The following is a 19,871-nucleotide window of genomic DNA, read 5'->3' as shown; positions in this document are numbered from 1 at the left end:
AGCCAGTTAGACAGCCACGCCAGTTGGGCTAACCACGGTTTCAAGTCCTACGACTTAAGAAAGTCTCATCAAAATCCTATGGAAAATTTCTGAATGAAATCTCGGCGAGGCTGAATTCTGGGGCTACTAGAAGACTACGTAGTGCTTTCAAATAATATGAACATGCAATCTAAATTCTTTAAGAAAAAGTTAATTCATAAGAGATAGGTAAGGGGCTATTACATGCCATCCAGGAACATAGTGAAGGGACAGGAACAAACCTACAGAACTCTAGTGACAACTAAGTTGTTCTCTTGTTGAAGTAATGAGAAATTGAAACCGAGAATTGAGAAACACCACAGACTTCTCACAGAAAGCTGTAGCTACCGATGAGTCGATCAAGTGGAACCCCAAGAGATAAGGATTAATGGCAATGGGGTGATTCCGTGCGTAGGGGGTCATTTCAGGTCACCGGGGCCTTGCGCCTGAACTGAGGTTGATTTGGTAGCTCTGGCAATTCAAATTTGTTTTACTAAACGAAGACCATGTGCTCATGTGGATAAGTCAATCTAACTTTTGTTTTTCTAGGTTTCGTAAGCTGCTAAAGTGTCGTTTTGTAAGTTCCGTCATGGTCACCAACACCTATAAGACAACATTGCCATGCTGTAGCATATGACTCAGCCACATCAAAAGAAAACTGGCTATTTCACTCTCTTCCCTGACTTATTCTTTGCAAAATTACGGAAGGTGACCTTTGTATCATCACTTGTTAAACCCGAAACAGCCTATGGGAAAATGTCCACCGTGTGACCATGTGACCTATGCTGCTTTCACAACTGACGGTCTACTGGGGTTCCTTTTCGTTTTAGAACCTCGCGACCACTTGGGATCGAAAGAACATAAAAAACGCTTCCAGAAGCCCGTGCCCGCGGGACATTGGGCGGTCAAACGACGCTTTCAGGCCGTCAGAATTGTTCAAAACGGTAAGGGTGTAAAAATAGATGTAAATTCCGTTTCGGGCCGTAGCTCCTATATCTGAGGGAGAAAATTTCCACAACCTTCGCTGAAAAACGCTATTTTGGATGCTCAAAATGACACCGTCAACAGTTTTTACTTATCTTGTAACCCAGCTGGTCAGGAGACGAAACACTTCGCTTTGTAAATTCCGTAATCTGTAAATGCCGTCATTATTTCTGTAATTTCCGCCGTATTTCATAAGGGGAGAAATTAAAAGTCAACTTGTAGCGCTGCCACGCTCAGAGGGGTACTGTGGGGTACTATGTATGCCATCTACACCAAATTTAGCCCCTAAAGTTGAACTTTAAAAATGAACATTTGGTACATCCAAAATGACCCTCTACGCACGGAATCACCCAATGGCAGACAGTTGAATAAAATGTTGGCAGACAGTGGAATAAGAATGTAAAAGTATCATCGTACCTGCCCTGTCACATTTACTTCGTGTTCAGATATCTGTTTAGAGAACCCCGCTCATTTCGGGTACGGAGTCATTGCTCCCGGGAGCAGGTCGAACGGCTGAGGTGGTGACGCGTGAGTCGAGTGCTAAACGACGAATATCGTCATCGGTGGCATCAGTGAGGCAGGTCAAGGTCCCACCGCCAGCGATCCGGCAAACTGACGACCTGCAGATGCCCGAAACAAAGTGGGAAAAACTCAGTTTAGTCACATCTTTGCGTTCAGAACTTCTATCGTTGGGCCTTAAGTGGTTTGCATCATGGCACCAAATTATTTGACTCAATTCCAAGCAGTCAAGGAGAAAATCCACTTTGAAAAAAGATATAACTCATCTTTACCCCTTTTACACTCTCAATTTAGCGGAAAATGGAAACAACTCGATCAAGTCAACATGACTCCGTTAAGGGGAGGTTCTGGTGAAAATGCTATTTTCTCCTAAATAGGTCCACTGTGAAAATTTGTTAAAAATTTGATGTCTTACCAAGTAATTATTAAAATTTTTCAATGCACTGTTAGAAATTAGCTCCGAAATTTTATGGAGAAAAACCCTATAATCACGTACATGGAGACTCCATTCATTTTCCATTTTTTTCGGAGAGATTTTCCCAGGGCTTAAACAGATGTTCTTCGGAGCATTAATCGGGTCCTGATGGGAGGTAAAATGCATGTCTTTTCTCAGAATGGTTAAAGAGGGCTTCGCTGAAGCGTTCTTTAGTCTGAAATGGTCAAAGAAGGGACAATCTTTTTCGAGCTCATTTGACTTATATCCTGTAGCTTACCCTTAATATTATGAAAACTGAGGTAAACAAGTAGGGGTTTACCTTTCCCTCATTTTTTAACTGGTTGCAAACCTTTTTTCGTGATTTCGTGATAGTGAAGCATGCATTTTTGTTCAAAATTCCGAAAATTTTCGGAGAAAGCCCGGAATTTGCATTTATGGAGAGCTCCATGCAAAAGTTTCGGAAAAACTGCATGATTTTTCCATTTTTTTCGGAATTTTCTGACAGTGTACGTCCAAAAGATGCACCAGATGGACCAACACTCTCTGCTGACTATAGTTCCACTTGTCTCCAAATTCCACTTAGTTTAGGAAAAGTTGAGATATCTCTGTTTTCCATTTAAACGGAAAGTAATAAGTCAGAAATCCTATACGCAGTGGAGGGCACTCTCAGACAGACAATGACTTTTACCACATGGTATTGACATTTTGTCGATAGTACCTCTGGTTTTTGTGCAACAGACATATGTACTTTGGAATTTTGTTCGTATTATCTGCATTTTTGTTAGTACGTATTGGCAAAAAAATTCCTACATAATTTTATGCAGTAAATTGTTTTTATCTAAAAAGAAAATACTAAGTATTATTGTTGTAGCCTGCAGTACCTAGTTACTGACGATAAAGTCAACTAGAGGCTGAGAGTGGGGATATCATGGCAAATAAAAATTAACTGACTTTCCCGCAATTTTTGGTCTCTGTACGACTCTTTAGCAAGGATTAGAAGCGTTTCAAATCAGAAAACTGAGCTTTCTCCGCATGGGTCAGGGTCACGTGACGTGAGTGCAAGAGTCGACGACTGTCGGAGTCGTTTCTTTAAGTCACGTCGGCAGAGGTTATCGTATTACAATTCCAATTCCCGCGTCGAGCTTTATTTGGGGAGAAAGGGGAAAGCGCTATATAATATCGGCATCGTCGTGAATCGATTGAGAAGGCAGACGGGGCTGGCAGTATCAGCTCCACTCAGAGCATTCCGAGTCAGCATTGTACCAAGATGCTTCTGCTCGTGTGGATGCTGCTCTCACCAGGTGAGTGAAATGTTCAATGGTCATGTTCATTGCGAGGAGAAAACTACTTTGGATGTACTACACTGAGAACCTATGTATGTACTCAGTACACTCAAGTTTTCAGTTTAGATTTCTGCAGCACGCACAAGATTTCGTAGGATTTCGCCGGATTTCAGGCTCTTTCAGATCTTGAGCCTTTTTGGGAAAATATTTCGGAGGTGGAATACGGCTTAGAGAAGCTCCAGACAAAAAAAACCACTTGGTCGGCGACATCCTAGGAGCGGGCGCTTGTGGTGTTTTATCGGTTCATTGTATGTATACGAACTGCCGAAAAGACACTTGGACGAAATCCGACACCCCCTGTGGCTTTGGTACGGGTCTAAACACCCCAAAAACAGCTGTTTTCGAGGGTTTGGGACTAGATGGGTTCTCGCAAACCGAGATCCAAAAAAGTACCCAAATGGGTCTCAGATACTCAAAAAAATGCGCTCTTTCGAATGCCGTGTCGAACGAGGCTCTACGACGTCGGGTTTGGATGCTACGGGCTCTCAAAATTGCTCAATTTCACTATTTTTACTGAAGATTTGGGCATATCAGGGCCGTTTGAAGTAGACCATCGGCGATTTCGGTCCTCTTTGTCTTAAATGGTGCCTACCCATAGGTAAACACCCCCACAAAATTTCAGCCATGTCAGGCAATTATTAGAGGAACTGTGAACAATTTAAGTTTTGGGTCATTTTACCACTGGGCGTAGGTGGTTTTGGGTCCAGAAAAAAATATTTTTTTTAGCTATCTACTTTTGATCAGCACCTCTTGAAACGCCTTTTTAACATGGTGCCTCAAAACTTTTTTTCGAGGACAAACTTGTCTTTTTCTCCAAGTTATGTTCCAATTACAGCTAGAAAAAGACAAGTTTGTCCTCGAAAAAAAGTTTTGAGGCACCATGTTAAAAAGGCGTTTCAAGAGGTGCTGATCAAAAGTAGATAGCTAAAAAAAATATATTTTTTTCTGGACCCAAAACCACCTACGCCCAGTGGTAAAATGACCCAAAACTTAAATTGTTCACAGTTCCTCTAATAATTGCCTGACATGGCTGAAATTTTGTGGGGGTGTTTACCTATGGGTAGGCACCATTTAAGACAAAGAGGACCGAAATCGCCGATGGTCTACTTCAAACGGCCCTGATATGCCCAAATCTTCAGTAAAAATAGTGAAATTGAGCAATTTTGAGAGCCCGTAGCATCCAAACCCGACGTCGTAGAGCCTCGTTCGACACGGCATTCGAAAGAGCGCATTTTTTTGAGTATCTGAGACCCATTTGGGTACTTTTTTGGATCTCGGTTTGCGAGAACCCATCTAGTCCCAAACCCTCGAAAACAGCTGTTTTTGGGGTGTTTAGACCCGTACCAAAGCCACAGGGGGTGTCGGATTTCGTCCAAGTGTCTTTTCGGCAGTTCGTATACATACAATGAACCGATAAAACACCACAAGCGCCCGCTCCTAGGATGTCGCCGACCAAGTGTTTTTTTTTGTCTGGAGCTTCTCACAACCGTTACCCCCGTCAGTTCATCAAAGTTCTGCAGTGAAAGGAAGGTGCTTTGTTATCGATGCGGCTGCCTGGCTCCCTTGGATGTCAAGTCTTGAGGCCCTTCATCGTGAATGTTAAACGTGAAGCTGAACCTGGAGGCCCTCTGTGACCCTTTTATATGCGAAGCTAAATCCCGAGACCTTTCTCTTTGAACGTCTTATGTGATTATGTGAACCTGAATCATGAGTCTGTGAACGATCTAGTTATAGGTGAGGCTACATCTTGAGGCTTCGCTCTCCGTGAATGTCAGGTTAAGCCGGAATCCTGGGGCTCCTCTCGGCGAACGTTGCGTCTGAATGTTCGCGGCGAAGCCGAATCTTCAAGCCTTTCTTTGTGATCGCTAGGTGCGCTGGCTGCAGGGCAGCTCGCTCCCAGCCGTCTGGTCCCTTGGCCATCGTGGATCGGGACCTGGCTTGCCGACGTGGCTGACGAGGCAGACATCCACCCCGAGGATCGACAGTGCGCTGCGGATAGCCGCCTGGTCTTGGAACATTTTCACAACCACTCGGCTTGGGCCGCGAGAAGTAAGTCCATGACAGTGAACCACAGAGAACAGGTTGGCAGCTCCAGAAACCCTTCGGGAAGTCCTCTTAGATCAGGTGGAGCAGGCCTGCAAGCACACTGCAGTGCAGAAGAAAGTGTGAATGGGACAACAACAATACAACAAAAACTGTATAAAATAGGAACATCAGGGATTGCATAAAGTAGAACGAGAAATGTACAAACCACAACGAGGCCTGGACTGCACAGCACTCGTCATGCTGGTTTCATTGTACTTTGTACAACAATTGTTAGACTTTGAAAGTTCAATAAGTTATTACTAAAAAATGTGCCAGAAATTTCTGTACTTTTGTTTTGGTTTTTTCTAGCAGTGATGCAGCCAGTACGGTTTTATAATGCCGAGGCTAGGTAAGGTTGACTTTTTGAATTTTTGTGTACGTTTGCCTTGAAATAACCAAGCGTGACATGAAATTACGTGCAAATAACCTTAGATAATGCGAAATAACGTGATGTATCTGGAAAATGTCTAGAAGTAAGTGCAATAACGTGAAATAACTTGGAAGAACGGTGTACAAAAGTTTTTGAAGTTGTTTGCCCTTCGGTAAAAGTCATATAAAGTTTGCACACTGTGAATGTCGTGGGAATTCCAAGCTAGGACATTCCACGACGATCATTAGACATAGGCGCAAGATTTGAGCATGGCCTCTCCCTCCCAGTGCTGGACGCCAGCAGCACGGGCCCCTCGCCGGGCCTGCTGCGCGGCGTGACGGACAGCCTGGGCGACTTCGACGAGTGCCTGGGCTTGGCCTGGCCGCACGCCACCGCTGCACCCGTGGAGCCGCAGTACTGCCTGGTGACGCTGCGCACCGACCCCTTCCGCCCCTCCACCGCCTCGGGGACCGCAGCCTGGGGCACCGTGGATCACGTGGGCCCTTACGCCAACGTCCACGCCATGATGAAGGTAGGGCACTGTGATTCCAAATGCTATGAACACAGCAATAGCCTGGTAAAACCAAAATCAACGTCTGACCCCCTGTTTTGAAGCTTTATCAGTTTTCGATTGAAATCAAGCGTAAGAGGCTCTTCCGTTAAGAAGCATGAGACAAAAATTTCGGCTTTTACGCGGATTGTTTCATTGTATTGATGCGTAGACGTTGTTTACGCAATTAACGAAACTTTAACGATATGGTACTGTGTAATTGAGCTAATATTTACCGTACTGTTTTGATGCATCACTATGAAACTGACAAAGTTTGCCTCTAAAGGTATGCATCATGTAACGCATCCCCCCCCCTTTTAGTCGACTCTAATTACGCCCCTGGTAACATCTTCAAGTGCATGTCTGTCTATGCTTGACCCAAGCGAGTTACCATGTCATCGCGCACCATACGTGCGATGCCGCGCACTCGCACTGTGGCAAAAAGGTACGGAAAATTCTGTTAATTTTTTTGCCAGGATTCTCCGTAGCCCTCTTATCAATATTCTCCGTAGGCTCTTACAGTATTCTCCGTAGGGCCGCACAGTCTTCTCCGTAGGACCGCACAGTCGTCTCCGTAGGACCTGGAATACTGTATAGTCCTAGGGAGATCACTGTAAGGTCCTACGGAGAATACTGTGCGGTCCTACGGAAAATACTGTAAGAGCCTACGGAGAATACTGACCAGAAGGCTACGGAGAATTACCACAAGCTGTTTACAGAATTTTCCGTAGTTTTTTGCCACAGTGTTGGGGTTATTAACATTTTAAGTAAGAGGGGCGTCTGGGCCGACCTCTCAGCATCGATCCTCACGTGCCACTCGCGATGAATGAGTCATCAGCAGCACACTAAATTACTAAGTAGTTTTACGTGCATAACCTTTGCACAAAAGTGTGCATGCGTTTTAAAATGCACGTATTCACGCGTTTCACACGCATGCTCGATTTTGTGCAAAACCTATGTGCGCACTAAAAGTATGAAGCAATTTAGTGTGATGACTTAAATTTGGGGTCAGATGAACCTTATCACTCTATAGTCGGAAAGGATTATTATCGCTTAAATTTGGGTGATGAAACCTTACCCAGTCTCACTGTATCGTGAACCAATAATATTCCACGCTTACCAATGTGAACCACGTGCGTGTCACGTTTGAAAGTAAAACACTCCACGAATTTAGGAATGTTCTTCAGTAATTTTTTAATTATTTTGTCGACTTAATTTCATGAATTTCGGAGAATTTTGACCAGCAGCTAAGATATCCCACGAATTAACACTAGAAGCGCCGAACGGGCCAATTTGACCCATTTTGAGTTTCGAACTGTAATTTCGACTTTTCAAAATGAAAGTGGCAGCCCCCTAATTCCTGACTTTTCCTAGAATGATGAAATGCGTCTAAATTCGAAATCTGGACGTTCTCGGACCATATTTGACCGAGATAAATTGACTTTTAACATAAAGCGCCAAGCGGGCCAAATTGACCCACACGGCATTTTTGACCACATTTTCGCGTTTCTACACAGCGTAACGAGCTATGAACTGACTCTTCACCACTAAAAATAACTAACGTCATATTAGGAATGCGTTAGGTCCGCCTTCATAGCGAAGTAGGCAACCCGCAATACATTTTCTGGCTGGAGACATCGTGCAGCTTCTTTTGACGCAAACTGCCAATGTCTTGGCCATTTTGGGTAACCCAATTGACTTCGAAACGCCCTAGGGTGTCTCTGGAACACTGAAGCGCTAGTCTCAAGCGCGGATCCAAGGGGGGGGCACCGGGGGCGAGTGCCCCCCCCAAAACCTCAGACGCGCATGGGAAAAAAGGGAGAGAAGGGAGAAAGAGAGGACGGACGAAAGAGGAGAGGAGAAGAAAAGGAAAGAATGAGTAAAGATAAGCGGAAAAATTGGAAAGTTTGAATTTGAAGTGCGGAGCTTTCAGCTCGCTTCGCTCGCAATAAGGAACAGGCTTGGTGCACAAGTAATTGCCGGTTCGGTCGAAGTCATAGCCTTGAAACGAGTAGGAATATAGAATAGTACTGGTGGTTTGATGCGGACTTGGGTAGCTGGTTCTGCTATCGGGAAATTGTTTTAGTGTTTCATAAGAAACCTCTTCAACTAAACGCCAGTCTAAATTTGAACGGCCCATGGCTTGGGGCTCGCTTCGCTCGCAAAGTATCTGTGTTTCTCTTTGCTTTTTAGATTAAAAACTTTGGACTCTTGTTAAAATTGAGCCTCGATTTTGTAAAAGTATGAAGCTTGCGGCTCGCTACGCTCGCCGGCAATGACTAAATCCATCCTTTAACCCATAAACAAACCCGTAGGGTTACTTATTACCTTTCTAGATCTAATAAAACGCCACTCCTAATTTTGAAACATCAGTGGCTTGTGGCTCGCTCTGCTCTGTTGTTTTCACATAAAAACCTTAAAAAAGATCAAAAATTCAGCCCAAATTTAAACAAGGTCGGTAGCTTGCGGCTCGCTTTGATCGCCGCAAACCACGCGAGTTGTATAGTTCAAAACCTGCTATCCACTCACACTTCGATTAACAGTCTTAAGAGTATTCAAATGCGTACTTTGCTGCGAGAATGGCCCACTATACTCTTTTAACGGTCAATGCGGCGGAACGTCTCAATATCGGCGATCATGCCCCTGTAGGTAGGCAACCTGTGATACACATCTGCCAAAAGTGCCCCCCCTAAACGGAAATCCTGGATCCGCGCCTGGCTAGTCTACCTTCAGTGGCACTCATAGCACGCTCAGCCCGAATCTTTGGGGGAAAGGACTCCATCTTTTACTCACGCGTAGAGAAATAAATAAAATGCCGAGGTTCACTTTGTTGCTCGCGTGTCTAGTGTTGCAAGGCACTTGCCTCCATACATTTTAACTAGTTCGGAAATCCCTAGATGTTTGCACAAGTCGGTCAGGACGATGGACGACACGGAAACCCATCTCCCTCCGGGATGCCAGGAGCAAACCTGGTTAGGACAGATCATTGAATGCTAGTTGACGAACGGACGCAAATTAGAACCCACCACGCGCCTTGCTGGCTATGGCGAGTTTATTGAGTACCCGAGGGTGTTTACACATGTCTCTTACATTCCAGCCTTTTTAGCGCACAATCGAGCACTCAATCCTCCTTACTATGAGCTTCTCCGTTGCTATGAATCCAGGTTTCCGGGCATGCCTTGCAGCTACGCTTGGAAGGTTTGGTCAGGTCTTAATGGTCTACCGTTCAGTAATTTGATTAAAAATCACTATCTCGATCACAAGGCGATTACAATTATGCCATCTATTATCATCAAAAACGTTTCGGCAACGAGGCACAGTAGAAAACACCAAGAACAGCAAATCATGGTTTGCGGGTTGCCTACCTCGCCCCCTGTGACCCCCGTGCACCAAATTTTATCCTTTGACTAGCTAAGGGTCTTTAAATCCGTTTTAGGTTCCCTTTGAGTCGAAATGACGGTTCAAGAGTTGACATGTACGACGAAAATGCCCTTGGGTCAAATTGGCCCGCTCGGCGCTTTACGATAATCGGAAAACCCGGCGCTTCTAGTGTTAATGTGTACAAATTTCCCATTGAAGTAGGTTCCCATTGAAATTTTGCGTTAGCCCTCTCTGAGGCAACTTTCCCTCTCCCGACCGCAGGGCCACGGGCAGCACCGTGCCGTGGTCCCGCTGGGCAGGCTGCGCTTCGGCGTGTGCCTGCCGGCGTCCTGCTCCGCCGAGGCCGTGAACCGCGCGGCGCGGCGCCATCCCCAGTCGGACGGGGACGTGCGCTGGGCGGCGGCGGTGGAGCACGCCAAGTTCTGCACCCGTCGCCACCACGTCACGGACGGCAGCAGCACCAGGATGGTCCTCGCGGGGTGAGTCGGCTTACAGACGTAACTGTCTGTACTCACAAACGCGGCCAAGTACACACGAATGCATGCTTGGCAAGTGCGCACTTACAAATGCGGCGCCGTATAACTCCATGCCATGCAGATGCATATGTAAGTGTGTACTTGGCCTAAGAATTTGTAAGTGTGTACTTGCAAGCCACACTGGTAAAACTAAAGCGTAACTCTATGCTTGAGTCAAGCATAAAGTTATGCTTGAAGACGTTACGCTTGAAATCAAGCATAGGCTAGAAATTCCCCCATGCATTTAGATAGGGGAAATCTTAGCGGATGAGCCTGTTACGCTTGATTTCAAGCGTAAACTGATTACGCTTGAAAACAGTGGGTAATACTACGCTTTAGTTTTACCAGTGCAGTTAAGGTTTTTCGTGCAAGCGCGGATCCAGAATGTTCCTTGGGAGGCGTTAAAGCAGTGCTTTTTGCCTACACTACACAACGAATGTGACGTCTTAACAAGTTCGTTGCATATCTTCGACTTCGACACACTGAAGTCGCTTAGCTTCTTTCGGACACAAGCATCCGTACTGCGGACAGTTTTGTTCAAACGCAGTTTTTACGGATGGATAAAGCTTGTAAAACGGGTGATATTCATGCCTTACCGCATAGGTGTCTCTTCCTGACTCACATGAATGTTGTACACAGAATCCTGTCATTACACTGCAAATCCCAAGGTCAGACTTCTCGCCACTCCAGAGGCAAGACTTAAAAGTCTCGCCAAGATTTGGTCAGACCTGAAAGTCTCGCCAAAATTTGGTCAGACAAAACAAGCTAGGGCCCGCCCTTCCGTAGAACCGAGTTGCCAGCTCCGCTTCGCTGCGCCGGCAACTCGGTTCGACAGGGGGCCGGCCCAGCTTGGCCTGCCGGCGGCCTTTTCTCGGGCCTTCGGCCCTCGCATCAGACCCAACTTGGCCAGTCGAAGGCCCGGGCCTTCGGCCCGCTCGCATCACACACACCGTGAGCGGGTAAAGCAAAGTTATCGATGTACCATCGTGACTTAGGCCCGCCCTTCTATTCACAATATGCAATAGTCCTTACACTTTTTACTCCAACTGTCCTAAGAATATGCCCGTTTCATTTGTCTCTTCGCCCTCATTCCGAAAATACCCATATTTGCCATGCTACTGCAACTCCTTGCAATAGAGGCACAGCAGGAGCGCAAAACGAGACCGTCGCACTTTTCCCCATAACTCATGAAGGCGGGCTCCTGGACCCCCCTTCCGACCCCTCGTTGAAGAGGTCTTGCCAAGACCTATCCAAAACTAAAGTAAAAATTTTCAGTCGGTCAACTCCCTTTTTTCAAGATTCTGATGTGACTAATAGACGAAGTCGGGCTCCTGGACCCCCTTTCCGACCCCTCGTTGAAAAGGTCTTGCTGAGACCAATCGAAATCTGCAATAAATTTTTTTAGTCGGTCGACCCCCGTTTTTGAAGATCCTGATCTGGCCAAGTTGTAAAAGCGGCCGATGGGGTCGGGACCAGGTCCATTCATCTTGTCTCGTCGCCCCGATTCCAAAAATACCCCTATGTGCCCTGCTAGCACCAATAATGCCGGAAATCCCCCTCCCGCTCATGTAAACCATGATGCATCTGCAGCAGCCCTTGTGCGACCCGGACGGGATTTGCACCACCGGATTATTTGTTTGGACGGTACTCCTGAAGTACCCTCCAAATCTGGTTACTCTATCAACTCCTTCCTTGTACACAGACGCCAACAACAACAACACCTCCCCCTATTTTTTGAATAGAAGGGCGGGTCAAAAAGTATCGCCACAAAACGGTCATACACAAAAGTCTGACCCCAGAATGGCGAGACTTTTGTGTCTGACCACCACCGCAAGGCCGTAATGCGCCAGATGGTTACGGCCTAAAGGCCGTGGTCAGGCACAAAAGTCTCACCATTTTGGGGTCAGACTTTTGTGTATGACCGTTTTGTGGCGAGACTTTTTTGTCTGACCAAATTTTGGCGAGACTTTCAGGTCTGACCAAATCTTGGCGAGACTTTAATGTCTCGCCCATATTTTGGCGTGAAGTTTCTCCATCCAAATTGCAGTGTACCGAAGGTGGAAGTACTTTTCTATTCTTATTGTTGCAGTGTAGCAGTGCTCATCGGGTTGCTGGTCCTCGCTGGCAGCATGCTTGATCCAAATGGAGTAGCTGACCTGAAGAAGTTTCAAGGTACTGTCGTACATTCCAACTCTTGCGGCCTGCAACTCGGAGAATCATTTATCATACCCGCACAGCTCTGCACTGAGAATGAATGACTAAACTTTGGGTTGCGGTATTCTTCATCGCCCAAATTTGGGTGAGAATAATTTGATCACCCAGAAAACCATAATTACCCAAATTTGGGTGATAGCACGACCTTACCATGTATCCCATGTATGCAGCTGAAACATCCTTCATCGCGTAAATTGGGGTGTGGAAACCTTGGCTTTGGGTGATAAAGTATACCTCACCAAGAATTTGGTCTTAATCAAGACCTTTTCATTCTCAGTGTAGCTTGTAAATTGTGAAACCACTCCCTTTGTGGTCTATTTTAGGGCTGCAAGTTCTGTCTGCATTTTCGATGCGCCGCCAATGGGCTGATCTGACGAAGCCCATGGGAAGTGGCACGATTCCTGGATTGGCAGGCTTTAAGACATACATGTGTGTCGTTGTTGTTGTCTTCCACCATTTCCTGTTGCAAGAAGCCCTCTCCGTAGGAGCCAACTCGTTCGCAGCTCCGGTAAGTCGCAATTCAAACTCAAATATCACTGTGGCAAAAAAATAACTATACAAACGCCATCTTTTTGGCAATGACTCTCCGTACCTCAAACCCAAATGTTTCCGTAGCTGTCTTGTCAATTTTTTACCTAGACGTTTCAGTCTTCTCTGCATTCTCATAGCAGACTTCTCCTTAAATGTCATTGAATTTTAGAAGTTGCCGAAGTAGACATATCCCAACTACAATAAAATGATCTCGACAAGACAAACGATATGTCAACAAATTTCGTGATTTGGGCGGGAAATGAAAATGTATTCAAAGTTACGGTTATTTTGGCCACCTTTTCGAGTTTATTCATCACCAACCTATCAAGGACTCTTAGAGTAAAGTATGCGCGTTGCTGTTTGTGTGCTTTAGGCGGACGGAAGTCCTCCTCTACTGGTCGCGTGGATGCAGGACTGCATTCACAATGGCATGGTGCACTTCTTTTTCTTCTCCGGCTTCCTGATGGTGCGCGCAGGACACGATGCACGCCTTCTTGCACCACTCCGGCGAGCGATTAGGTTTGACAGCACACAAATTCAACTTACTGAAAAAGCACTTATTTTAGATTATGCATTCATTTTCCGTGTGGAATCTCCTAGATTCCTAGCAGTGCATGCAAGCAAGCTATAGCTCTTTGCCTTGCTGAGATGCAGATGAAATCAAACATGACAGAATTGGCTTTTCGTCAGCACTGTGGTAACCGGGAAATGTTTTCAGTGACCGAGCACACTGTTGATACATTTCTGGGCATTGCCGCATGGAATCAGGTTTCTGCCGCAACTGGCGGCCATGACGCTGGTGCAGGCTGTGGTCTTGCCCGCGTGGAGCAGCGGCCCGGCGTGGCGGTGGCGTATGGACTTCGAACGCGACGACTGCCGGGCGGCGTGGTGGCGCACCCTCCTGTATATCAACAACTTCGGGCCCCGGGGGGCGCCCACTGTGAGTTCCGCACTAAGCTGGAGGGATAGCATTACAATATCGCGTCTCCAAACCACCTTTTACGTGTCACTGTGTGGTATTTTGTGCATAACTTTCAACAAAATGACGCATTCGTTCTAACATGTACGAGTTCGTATTTAACAGAACAAAAATGTTCGTTGTTGCGCATTAATTCAGGCATCTCATGCGTACGCTCAATTTCGTGATAAAGCCATGCGTTAAAATAAAACAGGAGTAGTACTGTGAGTTTGCAGTTTCTGATCATATGCCTATCATCTCTTTAAAATCATCCTATGACATTTCTTTTTGAGTGTTTTTGTTCGTTTGTATTTTATGTGCCTTCCCTATTTTAGCATTACGTAGTATTTGTCTTTTGTGCAGTGTGTTATCCAGCTGTGGTCTATGGCAGTGGACTTGCAGTGTTTTGCCGTGTGCCAGTTCAGCATGTGGATATGGGCGCGGTGGATGCGTCGGTCTCCGAAGCCACTTCAGGTCAGATCAAAGGAGCTTTCATGTCAGAACATCTCGCTTCCCGTAACTCTAACTCAGAAGTGTGTGCAAAGCATTCTTCATGTTGGAGCATTCCTCGACTCCCATGTACCACGTGGGCCAGAAGCCCCGTGACAAAATGAAAGATGTGCAGTCCTGCCAAACACGCCCGCTGCCACTGTAGCAAAAAGATACGGAAAATTCTGTTAATTTTGTTTGCCAAGATTCTCCGTAGTCCTATCAATATTCTCCGCGGGAACTAACAGTATTTTCCGTAGGATCTCACAGTTTCCTCCGTTGGACTTGACAGTGTTCTCGAAAGAACTACTATAAAGTCTGTAAAGGTGGCCGTCAGGTAAGGCCACGTCCAAATATTTGGGGTTTTCTTGAGAATAGTTCACATGTGATGGTTTCAAATGGTAAAGAATAGTAATTTGCATAAAATTCCTGTAACATGTGCTTTAAATAGTGCCAATAATCGGAGGACGGACATGGCTGGACACTCATTGTGAGGCCACCTCAAGGCGGTCATGGAGGAGACTGTACGGTCTCACGGAGAATACAGTTTGTAAGGTAATACGGAAAATATTGATAAGAGGGCTACGGAGAATAATCACATATTGTTTACAGAATTTGCCATAGCTTTTTGCCCTAGTGGCTGTCTGGCAGAAATGCGTACCAGTCACCTCGCGGGGTTTCTGGCCCACTGGTACAGACCACCTGGAGCGTGCCTTGCATGAGGTTGCGTTGCTGAGGCTCCTTGAGAGGAGCGCTTCCAGACATGCTCCAGGTGGAGTGTTCACTTTTCAACCTGATGCATGGAATCTCCTCTCCAATGTTGAGTTTTTGGAGCAGCCTCGAACAGAACGTTATCCCTGAACTCTGTTGAATAGGGAGGTGCCGAGAAGTCAACACCGTCGGTCCAAGGCAGCCAAGAGGTCAAAAGCCGGTTCGCAGGAGGATGGCCGAACGGGCAGTTGTTTGGAGCGCTCTTGGCTCTGTCACTGACACTAGTTGTCCGTGTAGGCATGGGGGTCTACTACAAGTGGCCTCTGGTGCTTGCCATGGATCACGCGTAAGTTATGCCCCACTGTTCAACGTCTCAGCGCAATGTTCAGCGTTTGGAATCACAGTGCAATTTCAGAACAAGTTGTGTTTTCACTTAGTTTTCTGGCATGATGTTTGCAGCTCCTGCGCTCATCTAGAAAACGCTCCAGAACTGTTCCGACCATACACACCCATGAGCATCCATCTTTTGTCCTACGTTCTCGGTGGCGTCTCCGCAATTCTCGTGAAATCTCTCTATCGTGACACCTACTCGGCTAAAATTAGCAAGGTGACGAGCAACTGTTCGATTGTACACTGGTGTTTCTGTACATGGTGATCAAGTGAATTCACTCGTGGCTCCAGCCGAAGTAAAAAGAACAAAATCGGAAATCAGAAAGGACTTCTCACTGGCGAGCTTATCCAAGCCAATCTAAAATATGATGCTTCTCTCCTATCCCGGCTAGTAAATCTACACACTAAATGTTTGTGTTGAATTTTGTACGTGTAACTTGCACCACTTTGAGCACATGTGGAATTTGCATGATATGCGTGAAAAAGCATAAACTTTGACTAGTTTGAGAACATTTTTGTCAAAGCCTTACACAGGTTAAAAGTCATGCAACATCACGTACAAAATTGTACATTAACATTACACGTGTACAGCATGCAGTTGGAGTGTAATTTAGAGTACTTACTGTTACAACCGTGTTTCTAAAACAGAGAAAACAGGCAGTGAACTATAGTTGTCTGAAAAAACTGCTAACTTTTCTGAACACTGAGATTCCAAACGCTATGAGTATAGCGCGTATGGTGCAATGCAGCTGAGATATCGCACCATACGTGCAGTGCCATGGCCATATTGCACCTTACGTGCAATGCGTCCCGAAAATGCCCTATGCTAATGCATGGGAATGGGGGGGGGGGCATTGCACTTTATGTGCAATGCTTTTGCATAGCACCAATTGACGCTATACTCATAGCGTTTGGATTCTCAGTGAAGTTTAGGTACAGTTTTTCGGTATACTTTCACGATAGATCCTCCTATTTTCAACACATTACGGTTTTGTTCTTGTACTTCCGCGTCGGGTCAGTAAGACGCCTTTTCAGTGCAGTGGATGCCAGAACAATTTGTAATTTTCATTCACCGCTTGCAGACCATGGGCAACGTAGTGTTCGCCCTCGTGTGGGTGCTGATGTGCTGGCGGGGCGCAGTCTCGTACGAGGCCTGGCGCGATGCCGTGTACCTTGGACCGGTGCTGGACGCTCTGGCCTCCACGCTGCGACAGGTGCTGACTTGTATCATGGCCGCCGTCCACCTCGTCTTGCTCGAGCCTCGGATCGCCAGGCCAAGTGAGTGGTGAACGGAGCGCATCCTCATCCCTAGTTCCACTAGGCACTCTTTAAATCCGCCTTCGGTCAAAATGACTCAATTGCTCAAAATGGCGTAAGGAGATAACTCAACTTGTCTTCTTAAGAATCTATTGTAAAAAGAGTCAACTCAACCTCCACACACTGGTGAAACACAGGCATTAAAATTATGCCCTTCAAGGGCGTAAACGATTTACGTCCTTGGAGCGGCGTGAATCATTAATTAATGCCTTTTGGAAGTGCATTAAAATGTTGCCCAAAAGTCCTATACCATACCACTCACGCCCTTTCTAAGGGCGTGGAACGATTTACGCCCTTAAAGGGCGTTAAAGAGTGTTTATGCCCTGAAGGGCGTAATTTTCATGCCTTTGTTTTACCAGTGCACTCCTTTACTTAAGAAATAAGGGGTATCTCCAAAAATGTACCAGAGCCCAGACCTCAGCTCCACTTGGATTGTCTCCGAATTCCACCTCTTAAGGGAGAGCTAAGAGGTCTTGGTTGGTCCGTTCTGAAGTAAATATTTAAATCGCAAAAAAACGTCTTAGGACGGATCTTTCACTTTTGAAACCTTTCAGTTTTTACTTATCGACGCATCATTCATGATTTTAGATCTAGTTTCCCCTGCAAGCAGTGTTTTGTTCCCTCTGAAAATGATGAAAATTGATCCCCTTCCTCCACTTCATGTCCTCTGACAACAACTCTGTCGTCTTTCCAGATTTTTGGCAGTGGCTTTTGGGTCACCGATTGATGGTGGTGCTGCATCGCCTCGCTCCACTCGTCTTCCTCGTGCACATGATGCCCATAATGACGACTGTTTTGACTGCGAGGGGCCCTGTTCCTCAAGACACCGCGTCTCTGGTAAAGTATAGACATCTCGAACTTGGGCTGAAAGCCAAGAGCTGCCATCTGTAGCGAAAACACACAAGTTAGCTGATATTTCTAATGAGATAAATTTCATACAATTTGCTGCTATAAAAAGGCTAAGGCTAGTGTAAACCTAGCGCCGCAACCTACCTTGTAACTATACGTACTCTAATAAAGCGATAAGTGTCCTAAGGCAATTGCCTTCATTGTATTAATACAATAATTATTGCACTTAAAATGCAATAACTTTTTCATGGCGCTACTAATGCAATAAAATGTTATTGCCTTTTTAATAAGTTCATTATTACACTAAGAAAATCAGTGTTAATGTGCTTCTTTGAAAGCGCCAGTGCCAGTGTAAGTGCTTTAGCACAAGAATTACGTGAAATGTACCCCATTCTACTACAGTCGTACCCTTACGCCTCGAAATTAGCTCGTTGCAGATGAATTTGCGGCCAAGATCACGGCTCATGTCTTCCGGCCTAGACTATCTTTAAAATGACCTTCTTTGAATCTTTTTTACGAGTGATAAAAAGTACAACTGATTGTGTACACTCACTGTGGTCCCGCCTTTTGCGATTCGGCCAAGTGCAAGGCAAAATGCAAGGCAAGGCTTGCGCCTAGACCCTGCCTAGACCTGCAAATGACATTTTCGCAAGGAACACCTAGCGTGGTGTATGCGTTTCCTATAATTGCAAGTAAAAACTTGCAGAAACGCAAGGCATTAATTGCACTGCCTCCCGCCTTGCGATTCTGCAAGGTAGAACGGTGCAAAACGCAAGGTTTGCCCTGCGCAGTCGCATAGAAGGCCTTGCAGAATTGCATGTCCATCCGCACTTCGACGATGCAGGCCGTCCCTTGCGGTAATGCAAAGGCTGCTTTGCGATTCCGCATGCCTCGGCCTGCGGCTTGCTCTCGGACTTGCCTTGCAACAGTGCAAGCAGACGATTGCGTCTTGACTGCAAGGCTACTCCTACCATCGCACGCAGCAGCTGTCCCCTCCGGCGCGCTCGGGCCATGTGCAGTACGGCGCCGTCGGAACCTCGACAAGTCCTGTAGTCTCGGTGTAAGCGTCCGCGCTACGAAGCTACTGGACCGGGGTTCGATTCCACCCACCCAGTTGCGCATCAGCCCTTTGGGGCATGCTCCATGAAGAAGATGCGCATCGGGAAGCGTACCTTGCAAAGTGCACACGGTAAAAACGGTTCCTGGTTTTCCCAGGAGCTCCCTGCAAATCGCCTATGTCTTCCCCAATAGCTTCCTAGGAAAACCTGGTTCCGTTTTTACCGTGCAGGGGCTGCCTTGCAGTATTGCAACCCGGATCGCAAGGTGTACCTTGCATTTTTCTTGTGCGAGTGTGAGGGCTGCCTTGCCCTTTTGCAAGGCAGACCCGGGCAGACCGCACTCCACTCCTTGCGGGACTGGCAAAGCGGTCCTTGCACCTTTGCATGGCGCGCCCTTCACGAGCGGAGAAAAGCGCAAGGCATTGGGTGCCGATCTGCAAGGCACAACGAAAGCATTGACCTGCATTTCCTTCGGTTGCATGGCAAGCCTTGCAGTTGGGATGCAAACGTTCTACTGCGTTTTGGTATCACATGGAGACGAGACCTGCAAAAGTGCAAGACTTGTGCTAACCGTGCTTCCTCGTGATGCAGCAACTTAATGCCTTCTATATATATATTCCAGGTTCCTGTTGCAGTCACCATAGTGGTGCAATCCTTCATCTTGGCGCTGCTGGTACAGCTGGCTTTGTTGGGCCCGCTCACTAGTCTCTGGAAGTCCTGGACACGTCCTAGAAGCTCCAATAATAGCATCAGCTGCAGTACAAACGGGAAGAAGCACACCGATTAGACACAATCTACCATTTTGTCGGTTTCTTCTAACATTATTTCATTAAAAGTTATTATTATTCGTAACGAATCCTGACTATGTCCTGACACAACACGGAGGAAATAGAGGAACAGGGGAGTAAAAAAAAAAAATTGGAAACCTTGTTCAAGAATACACACCAAATGTTGATGTAGAATTATGTACGTGCCAATTGCACGATTTTGTGGGACTTTGCATAATATTAAGCGTGAAAATGCATAAACTTATGCGAATTTCTGCACAAATTTATGCAAAACGTCTCGCAGGTTTAAAATAGTGCATCACGACGTACAAAATTCGAGGGGGCAAAAACTCGCGCAATCATGTGTACATGGCCCCCGAAATCAC

General features: G+C 46.2%; 1 protein-coding gene across 1 annotated transcript; it reads left to right on the top strand.

Moving 5' to 3' along the window:
- The first annotated feature begins 3,002 nt into the window (after positions 1 to 3,002).
- Positions 3,003 to 19,574, top strand: LOC117642258 (nose resistant to fluoxetine protein 6-like). The gene is made up of 14 exons (XM_034380251.1): positions 3,003 to 3,258; positions 5,170 to 5,349; positions 6,043 to 6,287; positions 9,948 to 10,165; positions 12,291 to 12,373; positions 12,739 to 12,923; positions 13,320 to 13,465; positions 13,715 to 13,886; positions 14,268 to 14,378; positions 15,269 to 15,450; positions 15,564 to 15,711; positions 16,577 to 16,772; positions 17,506 to 17,648; positions 19,341 to 19,574. The coding sequence occupies exons 1-14, from the start codon at positions 3,225 to 3,227 to the stop codon at positions 19,503 to 19,505; spliced, it is 2,208 nt and encodes a 735-aa protein (XP_034236142.1). The 5' UTR covers positions 3,003 to 3,224; the 3' UTR covers positions 19,506 to 19,574.
- The last annotated feature ends 297 nt before the right edge of the window (positions 19,575 to 19,871 follow it).

The sequence above is a fragment of the Thrips palmi genome, unplaced genomic scaffold, assembly GCF_012932325.1.
Source record: "Thrips palmi isolate BJ-2018 unplaced genomic scaffold, TpBJ-2018v1 HiC_scaffold_16, whole genome shotgun sequence".
Classification (NCBI taxonomy): domain Eukaryota; kingdom Metazoa; phylum Arthropoda; class Insecta; order Thysanoptera; family Thripidae; genus Thrips; species Thrips palmi.
The sequence above is the reverse complement of the archived record's forward strand: the minus strand, read 5'-3'. Positions and strand labels throughout refer to the sequence as shown.

Bases quoted from the DNA above. Each gene is read 5' to 3' on its own strand.
- LOC117642258 (XM_034380251.1), top strand. From the start codon at position 3,225: ATGCTTCTGCTCGTGTGGATGCTGCTCTCACCAG. The intron at 10,166-12,290 runs GTGAGTCGGCTT...TTATTGTTGCAG, and splicing joins ACCAGGATGGTCCTCGCGGG to TGTAGCAGTGCTCATCGGGT. The intron at 13,466-13,714 runs GTTTGACAGCAC...GCATGGAATCAG, and splicing joins CCACTCCGGCGAGCGATTAG to GTTTCTGCCGCAACTGGCGG.